Raw genomic sequence first — 9992 nt, forward strand, 5'->3', positions numbered from 1 at the left:
ATGACAGTCATTTTACATGTCGCTTAATTAAACACCCGTTATAGACCGACTTCGTGAATGTGGCCTACTAACGGTAAGACCGATTTTTCTTATGCATATATAATATTATACTTTTAATTAATTATATACATACATACATATATATATATATATATATATATATATATATATATATATATATATACACACACATATATATACATATATATATATATACATATATATATATATATACATATATATATATATATACATATATATATATATATACATATATATATATATACATATATATATATATATATATATATATATATATATATATATCATAAGGGTGTATTTTAAACATTTCAGAATACTAGGGTTTTTAATCTAATTTAAAATTTTCGAAATTAATACCTTTTAATTTAAAATCTTAAATATTAAAAACCTTGATTTAATAATTATCCAAAATTAAAAACTTAATTTAAATTATTAAATCTCATAAGGATTATCCATTAAGAATAAATAATTTTACCTAACCCCTTTATCCCTTAGATTTCGAAATTTTGGGAAGGGATATTTCAAAATCTATCAATTATCCATTTAAACAATTAAAAGATAATACCTACCTAAAACCATAGATTTTTGAAATTTAATCTTGGGGAAGCCATTTTCGAAAATTCTAGGGTTAGCAAACCTTAAAAATCAAAATCATGAGGGTCAAACAAAAGTGTTCAAAAACCCTAATCAAATTTCGAACCTACGGTTTTAAAACCCTAATTTTGAGAAATCCAAGCCCTTGGGTTTATGTCACACCCCCGAACCAAACGGCGGAAACGTCCGAGGGTTGTCGTGACTTAATTGAATACCATAACATTGAATATATATGAAACATAACATCATTCATCACCATGCATTAATATAGTACAATCATTCATCACCATGCATTAGTATAGTACAACTGGTAGAGTTTACACTGAGTACATTGTTTTAATATTACATTCTCAAAAATAAATTGTTCGATCATAGATAAACAAACTGCAAGCCATCACTGAATACATTTCCTTCGGTTTACTTGTTACCTGAGAATACAAGTATTTTGAAAAACGTCAACATATGACATGTTGGTGAGTTCATAAGCGGTATTTGAAAAGCAACGTTTTGTATTGTTTTGAAAACTACCAGAAAATTCGATATTTTCTGAAAAGAGTTTATGAAAAAGTTTGTGAAGATCCATAAGTATGCTTGTTTGTTTCTATAGTTGTAAAAAGTGTTCATTAAACTAGTGTACATTTCGAAACTGTATGTATTAAAAAAAACCCTAGGAAAACCCAATGTTTTCCTAACACTTTGAATTCCATGTAGTTGTTGTACCATCCTCAACATCCACCGTCCAAAAGTGAAACCCTAACTTAGTGTATGTATATGTGTTTATTCTTGGTATTTCAAGGTCTTGAGTGCTCTTAGATGAAGGATATTGTTGCTTGAAGAGTGGTATGGAGTCCAAATCTTGCATCTCTTGTTTCCTTTGGGGCTTTCGAAGGTATAAATGTTCCACCTTTCTTGCTTTTTGATTTATAATACATGCTTTAAGCTCCCTTTTAGTCCTTTATATGAATGTTCTTAGAGTTTTGGGCAACTCTAGAACCTTGGGTGTGGTTGATGGTCATTTTTGGACTTGTTTCAGTAGAAATGGGACATGCATTGGTTTCTTTGAAGTCATACATAAGATCTTGGCATTTTTATTCCCAAATAGAACTAGGTTTTGAGATCTTGGTTTATGGAGTAAAGAAAGTGGATAAAGTTGGAAACTTTATCCATATGGAGCTTTAGTCAATTTAGATGTGAGCCTTAGAGCTCTAGATGTTAAGGATTAAATTCTTAATGGATTAAGTTATTATGGCGATTCATCATGATACAGTGGATAGAGGACCATAATGCGGGCCGCGAGTCCTAATCGTGACTATTTTGTCATTTAGTGACTACGTCACGGCCAAGGGTTAACTATTGACCTTGACCATTGACTTGTTGAATAGTTTTAGTTTTATTAAAACTTAGGAGCTGAGTAGTGGAGTGAGATTAGACCTCTGTATGGTTTAGGTAGCATATATAGATGATTTGGTGCGACCATGACGATTGTTGTATCAACTCTTGATTCATGTGAGTCTTCTCACTATATTGTAGGACACTATGTGTCATATTATGCTAGTTGTCTTTTTTGATACTTGCATGTTTGTTTATATGCATGTTAGGCTAGGACCATTTATATTTTTAGTGGGTTGGGTCCCAGTGTATGTATATTAGGTTGGGCCCGTATGAATGAAACATAATTGTTGGGGCTAGGCCTGTTATTAAATGTTATGTGGTATTTTGGGGAAATTACTAAGATTTGTGCTTAGGTTTCAAGTTTAAATGTTTTAGGTACTTCTGGTAGCAAAATAAAGAACACAACCTGATTGTATCGCATCTATTGGAGATTTTCCGCATTTATGCATGGATTTTATGTTATTTACTATGATATTCGATTTTAAGAATTAAAACTTAACCTTTTGTTGCCTTTTGTGATATAATGATGTCATTGCATTATTATGATTAAAAATACAAAATTTTACTCCATTTTTGGGGACGTTACAGTCGATAAAACTGTTCGTTCAATCAAAACCCTAGAGTTTTGCGAGACGAGCGCCAAATTATTATTTGAGGCCCAAACTACCACTAGCTTCTTTAAAACACAGGTTTGTTTCAGTTTTTACTCCCATCAATGACGCTTCTCTCATGCAGCTATGGTTAAGGGGTTTCGATTGTGTGTTGCTTATAATACATATACAAATTAGGATTTCGACCATCTTTCAAATACAATGAGGGATTTGGGTGTTTCGATTATGTTGCTTCAAGTTGCTTCACGGTTGCTCAACGGGGCAGTGAAGAAAGGGTTAGAGAAACGTTTGTTGTTGTTCTTTTGGTATAATATTTAATCACCATAGAAGATTGGTGGGTAGAAATGAAATGAACAAGAAGAAGGGTGGATTGTTATGGTGCTAGAGATAGAATACGAGAAAAGGTGTCGTAAAAAGAGGAGAATGGTGGGGGTGTGTGGGGGGAGGGGAGGGGAGGGTCGCATGAAGTTATACACAGTGGTGGATGTGATGGTGTTGGTTTTTGGAAGCGATTGTGGTATCACCGGTGATATAAGAGAAAAGAGAGAGGTTATCATATCTTTTGATTTTCAAAGAAGAACGTAAAGTGATCATCTTTGAAATTGGAATGAGACAATATATATATATATATATATATATATATATATATATATATATATATATAATTAAAATATAAAACCAATGATAAAAAAGAAAAAAATATGTTGAGAAGGGTATAACAATCATTTTATGTCTATTAAGAATGAAATAGGAAAAAATCTGAATCATAGGACTGTTTAAATTTAAATAAAAGACTTATGGACTAGGCATGCAAATTACCGAGAACACGGGGACGATTCATGTAATTGACCCTTGATTTTGTGATATGTAATATATTTCAATTCATTATTGATGCGTAAGCAAGCTATGCAGAGTTCAACCTTAAATACATGATAAACCTAATTAGATTGCTTTATACATGCACATCGGCATATTTTTAAGCTCCTAAACCGGGGAAAATCTGATGACCTACAAGTTTCTGAATTTTGATCTACATGCTTCTAACGTATTCTCTGTCCTCTTATCTTCAAATAAATTTTATTAAAATATTTTTATTAAGTTAAATGAGCTTTTAATTAGTTTGTGTTTATAGTTGAAAAAGTAGTTTCATTTGCTCTTAACAATTTCTAATTCTAAGTTGTAAAATTATAATTAGTCGATGTAATTTGTGAGTTACTAGGTGTCTTAATCAACGTACATGTCACATTATTATAAATAAACCATTGTATTGTATAAAAAGCAAGCAATCCCAAACTTGTTATATAATTTTCATTGCAAATTAATCATTGAAAATTGTCATAAAACGTACTCTATAAGTATTTTAGTGTTCTTATATTTTAATAAATACATTAAATTAGTTTGCAGCAAAACCAAACACGTGATTATCATAAAATCAGTTGAATTATACTCTATTACTACATAAAGGATGAATGTGAAATTCTAAAACCATTTGTGTTGTAAACAGTCATGTCATATTATTAATTTTTACTAATTTTTAAACTAAAAATAAACTATTTAGTTGACTTCAATTTTGAAACAATATATAAGGACACTAACTAGCTAGACTGACATATTTATATATATCTGGAAACTGAAAAAAAAATGAGGAAAGATAAAACGATATTTGTGATTCTTCATATTGTCAACACAATATTCATAAAAATGGTGAGCAGCAACAAAACGGTAAATCAGATTAAGGCAATGTATGTGTTGGGTGATTCTTCTGTTGATTGTGGAGAAAACACACTCTTTTTCCCATTTCTCCTTAACAATCTCTCTTTACACCCTTGTGATGGTCCTCCTTCTGCCATTCTTCCTCATCTTCTTGGTAATTGCATGCAGCTCTGCTTTTTAATCAGTTAATGTATTTTCTTGAATAGGAATTCTCAATTCACCATGCTCTTGATTTCCATTGATGTAGCAAAGAAGATCGGATTGCCATATCCAATACCTTTCTATAGCCAGAACGGATCGACGGAGGTGCTCCTCCGTGGGGTGAATCTAGGGTCAACCGGAGCCACCATCATGAGCAACCCAACCAACTCAGTCCTCCAGTCCCTCAACCAGCAGCTTCGCCAAGCATTTGAGATTTTTCAGCTACTACAACTGGAACTTGGCCAAGAAACTGCTACTAACTTCATCGAATCCTCCACCCTTTTCTACCTCTCTTTTGGCAAAGACGACTACATTGATATCTTCCGCAGCAAGTCCGCTAAGAGTCCAGGATCAAATGAAACGCAGCTGTCACGTATTTTGGTGGATCAAATGACTAACGCAATCCAGTATCTGTATGGTTCAAGTGTGAGGAAGTTTGTATTTATGGGGATACTGCCTTTAGGATGTGCACCTAGGTTTTCTCAATGGACGAATAATGCAGTGAGTGGTGGTGGTCACAGTGGAGATAGGGTGGTTTGTGCAGATGAGATCAACAATCTTATATTGGAGTATAATGCTTTTCTGGAAAACCGTATTATAAGCCTTAATGTTGAATTAGCCGATGCACAGTTGATTTTTTGTGACGTTTATCGCATGATGATGGAGATCATAAAAAACCCAAACGCATATGGTATGTGATTGAAATATATGTCCTCTTTTTCTTTTCTGAAAATTTGAATCTTCAAATGTCAAATTTTTTTGCTCAACTCTTGGTTAAACTTCGTTTTAAATATTTACAACAAAACGGTAAAATCTTTTATATTTTCTGATACAGGTAAATACATCTGATATGCATTAATTCTGTTAAATTTTACAGGATTTGAGAATGTGAATAGTGCATGTTGTGGGATAGGCATGGATAATGGGATGAGCGGCTGCATGTCCATGAACATGGTTTGCAAAAACCCTTCAACCTATGTTTGGTGGGATCTATTCAACCCTGGGCGTGTAGTCAGCTCATTGCTTGCTGACTCAGCCTGGTCTGGCCAATTATTGCCCGACATTTGTCGCCCTACCACTCTCCAGAAGCTGGTATCTTCTTGAGTCACATCTGAACTAAGTGACTCCAGTTTACAATGAAAGGGGAAAAGGAATGTTCTGCCGTTATACCATTGACTCGCTTTAATGTTTTCTAGTAATTTGGTTCTATCTTCATTCTTTGTATCATTTATATTAAGGGAACCTATGTACTAAAAAATATTCCTTTACCAGGTATGAAAGTCAAGTAAGATCGAGTTTTGAATCGGTATCCAAAAAACTAAGATAAGATATTCGCGCAAAAGAAATTGTTGGTAAATTAAAGCATGTGGGTGATTGTCTAGACATAGTGACGCATTACTGATATATTTTTCCGCCAATCGATAACATCTTTTGTGACTAATTTCCAACATATTGATTCAGTGAAATATTTCCAACAAATATTTTTAGTCTTAGAGTTCTTACAGATCAATTTTCTGATAGATTACGCCAGATTTATTAACTTTATTAATGATAAACTTCTATCACTATAATTTGTTAGGATGAAAGGAACTGTACCCTTAACACAATTAATGTCATATTATTTTTTTGTTGCCACTTTATGTTTTTTTGGTTGTTAGGTTAATTCTTGTTTACAACGGTTGGAGGCTCATTTGAATAAAGCTTAAATAGTCCTCTTAAGACCATGTCTTTAGGAGAATAAAGTGGCATGTGGTCACACCTGCTAAAGCATCGGTGGATGCAAGTTTCCCGGAAGTATTGTTAGTAGTTAGAAGTATTTATTATCAATGAAAAATACAGAAACAGATTGTGTTCTAAATTCTCTCTTTCCCATTTATAATTCACAGTATGTTGTGTGTTTGTTTGTGTTGTGAATCTTCAAGATCCTATAAGCTCTATTCCAACAGTTGGTATCAGAGCTTTCAGGTTCACAATCAGAGCTTGGTCTGAGCTTTACTAATGGCACTCATACAATCAAAAGAGAACGGGAATGGAGGTGTACCACTCCAATACCCGATGCTGTCACCCACAAACTACACAACATGGGCAATAAAGATGGAGGCGATAATGGATGCGCAGGGTGTATGGGAATCCATCGAGCAGCGAGTTGGCGTGGCTGTTGATGAAAGGAAAAGCAAGAAGGCTCGAGCATTCATATTCTAGGCATTACCCGATGACGTGATTCTTCAAGTTGCGCAGAAGAAAACGGCAAAAGAAGTATGGGACTCGTTGAAGACTCGCTACTTGGGTGCCGATTGGGTTCAGAAGGCAAGAAAGCATGCACTCAAGAGTGAGTTTGATTCTTTAAGAATGAAGGAAGGAGAAACGATCGATGAATTTGCAAGAAAATTAAGTGGCATGGGATAAGTTCCAGTTATGTAAGCCTTGGTGAGAGCCTAGCCAATAGAGTGTTGGTTAGAAAACTACTTGATTCTATCCCAGACAAATACCTGCAACTCGTTGCCTCCATTGAGCAAGATGCCGATATAGATGACATGCCGTTCGAAGAGGCCATTGGAAGACTCAAAGCTTATGAATCCCGCTTGAAGCTTCGATCCGATAATGCAGCCGCAAAAGCAAGTTTGATGCTGACCCGATCAGAGGACAAAATGGTCAGAAAACTCCCGAAAAGAACTCAGGAGGAAGAGGTCGAGGCTCATCGCAGAATGATTGAGGGGGTAGAAATGGAGGTCGAGGAAGAGGAAGTTGGCGAGGCAGAGGTGGCCGGGGTGGCAACTCGTCACGAGATAGCAGCCAGACCGTGGGAAGAGTCCAGACAAGAAACACATCAAGTATATCAATTATGATATTTTTGGACATTATGCATCCGAATGCCCTAATCCAAAATGTAACGAAGGCGATGTTCATCTCACTCAAGCAAAAGAAGATGAGACAACCCTGTTACTGACAGTGTATAGAGAAAGAGAAAAAGAAGTGGTACTTTTAAACGAAGATAAAGTATTTCTGGGCAACCACAGAAACGAGAGGGATACATGGTACCTAGACAATGGTGCCAGCAACCATATGACAGGGGAGCTGAGCTATTTTGCGGAGCTAGACGAAAACATCACGGGTCAAGTATGGTTCGGAGATGGATCCAGAGTCCAGATAAAAGGAAAAGGGACGATGTTACGTAATTGCAAAACAAAGAACAATTGATCATTGCAGATGCTTACTACATTTCAGCTCTCCGTAGTAACATTCTTAGTTTGGGCCAGATGAAGGAAGAAGGATACGACATCCAAATGAAAGAAAATTTTCTGAAGGTGCATGACAAATACGAGAGAATCGTGATGAATGTACAACGTTCATATAATCACATGTACAAGATCGTGTTGTACACAACCCAACCTGTTTGCCTCCATGCGAAACTAGATGATAAGGCTTGGCTTTGGCATGCACGCCTAGCGTATGTCAATTTCCATCTACTAGAATCCATGGTAGAAAAATAGATGGTACATGGAGTCCAAAAAATAAAGCACCCAACACACGTTTGTGAAGGGTGCCTTGTAGGCAAGCAAACCCGACAGTTATTCCCACAAGAGTCTCAATGGCAACTAAGCACTCCATTAGAGCTTGTGCATGCTGATCTCTGTGGCCCAATATCACCACAAACGATAGCAGGTAACAAATACTTTTTACTTCTAGTAGATGATTACAGCAGGCATATATGGGTTTTTCTGTTAAGACAAAAGGATGAAGCATTTGAAGCCTTCAAGAATTTCGAAGTTCAATGAAACTCAGTACAAGTTGAAGGGTCTACGTACAGATCGTGGAGGTGAATTTGTGTCAAAAGAATTCACGGAATATTGCAACAAGAAAGGTATAAGGCGACAATTGACCGCTCCATACTCCCCTCAACAAAACGGAGTAGCGGAACGGCGTAATCGAACCATTCTTGGAGCCACAAGGTCGCTATTAAAGGCAATGGATGTACCGGAGATGTTTTGGGGAGAGGCAGTGCGCCATTCTGTTCAGATTTTGAACCAGGTTCCAACGAAAGGGGTGAAGAATAAAACCCCATATGAGGCTCTGCATGGGAAGAAACCAACGTTGGATCACTTTAGGGTTTTTGGGTGTGTGGCCCATGCCAAAAGACTAGAAAATAAACTCTCCAAGCTAAGTGATCGTAGCATTGCTCTTGTGTATCTCAGCAATGAACCTAGGAGTAAGGCCTTTAGACTATACAGTCCAAGTGAAAAAAGAAAATATGTAGCTAGAGATGTTGTTTTTGATGAAGCCACGAAGTGGAAATGGGCTGGGAATCAAGATGAAACCCATGTGTTTGGTCAAGCTTGGGTCTGGTTTCCAAATGAAACCGCATATGTTGAAGACATAGAGAACCATGTGCAAGCCCAGGATGCAGAAGCCCAAGATGGAGATGGAAGCCCTAGTCTTCATTACGACTCGTTGAACTCAACACCACCATAGACGCCCATTGCTCAAGATAACTATGATTCAAACACACCAACGCCTCAGGGATCCAATACAACATCCATTTTATCTGATCCAAGACCAAGCAGATCAACATATGATGATACACTAGTTAGGGGTTTTCGAAAACTGAGTGATGTAATTAATCGATGTACTCAGTTAGAGATGGAGATGAAGAACTTATGTTTCCAGGAGAAGAACCCACTACTTACCTAGAAGCCTCAAACGATCTGGTTTGGAGAGAACCCATGAAGAAAGAGATTGAATCCAACATTAAAAACGATACATGGGAATTGACTAGTCTCCCTAACGATCACAAACCCATCGGATTGAAATGGGTTTACAAAGTAAAGAAAGATGCAAAAGGAAAGCTTGTCAAACACAAAGCCAAGGTAGTTGCAAAAGGTTATGTGCAAAAGAAAGGTGTTCACTTTTAAGAGGCTTTCGCACAGGTGGCTAGATTAGAAACGGTGAGGATAATCTTAGAATTGGCAGCAACTGAAGGCTGGAAAGTTCATCATTTAGACGTAAAATCCGCTTTCCTTAATGGTGTACTGCATGAAGAGGTGTACGTGACTCAACCAGATGGATTTATTATAAAAGGGAAGGAACACATGGTGTATAGACTAAAGAAAGCTCTTTACAAGCTTCGCCAAGATCCTAGAGCATGGAATGAATGACTGGATAAAATTATGAAGGATATAGGTTTTTCCCGTTGCCCTCAGGAGTACAGCATGTACAAGATTTAGAGGGCAAGTACAAATTTGTTAGATGGTGTGAACGTGGATGACCTAATAGTAACAGGATCAAGTAACGGGTTAATTGATACCTTCAAGAAACAGATTAAGAAAGTGTTTGACATGGGTGACCTGGGTTAGTTGACCTACTATCTAGGAATCAAATTAACACAAAAAGAAAGAAGTATGCTTGTTAGTCAAGCTGGGTATGCTGAAAAAAGTGTTACAA

The 9992-nt window shown here is 36.2% G+C and overlaps 1 protein-coding gene across 1 annotated transcript; it reads left to right on the forward strand.

The window, feature by feature from the left end:
- Positions 1 to 4143: 4143 nt before the first annotated feature.
- LOC145018333 (GDSL esterase/lipase At1g71691-like) lies at positions 4144 to 5900 on the forward strand. Its single transcript, XM_078976226.1, has 3 exons — positions 4144 to 4506; positions 4600 to 5244; positions 5431 to 5900. The coding sequence occupies exons 1-3, from the start codon at positions 4281 to 4283 to the stop codon at positions 5655 to 5657; spliced, it is 1098 nt and encodes a 365-aa protein (XP_078832352.1). The 5' UTR covers positions 4144 to 4280; the 3' UTR covers positions 5658 to 5900.
- The last annotated feature ends 4092 nt before the right edge of the window (positions 5901 to 9992 follow it).

The sequence above is a fragment of the Lactuca saligna genome, chromosome 9 (genome assembly GCF_052625555.1).
Source record: "Lactuca saligna cultivar CGN05327 chromosome 9, ASM5262555v1, whole genome shotgun sequence".
NCBI classification, from domain to species: domain Eukaryota; kingdom Viridiplantae; phylum Streptophyta; class Magnoliopsida; order Asterales; family Asteraceae; genus Lactuca; species Lactuca saligna.

What these genes read in the sequence shown, in the direction of transcription:
- LOC145018333 (XM_078976226.1), top strand. Translation starts at nt 4,281, where the DNA reads ATGAGGAAAGATAAAACGATATTTGTGATTCTTCATATTGTCAACACA. An exon ending in CATTCTTCCTCATCTTCTTG is followed by an intron (nt 4,507 to 4,599) that starts GTAATTGCATGC and finishes CCATTGATGTAG; the next exon opens with CAAAGAAGATCGGATTGCCA. An exon ending in AAAAAACCCAAACGCATATG is followed by an intron (nt 5,245 to 5,430) that starts GTATGTGATTGA and finishes TAAATTTTACAG; the next exon opens with GATTTGAGAATGTGAATAGT.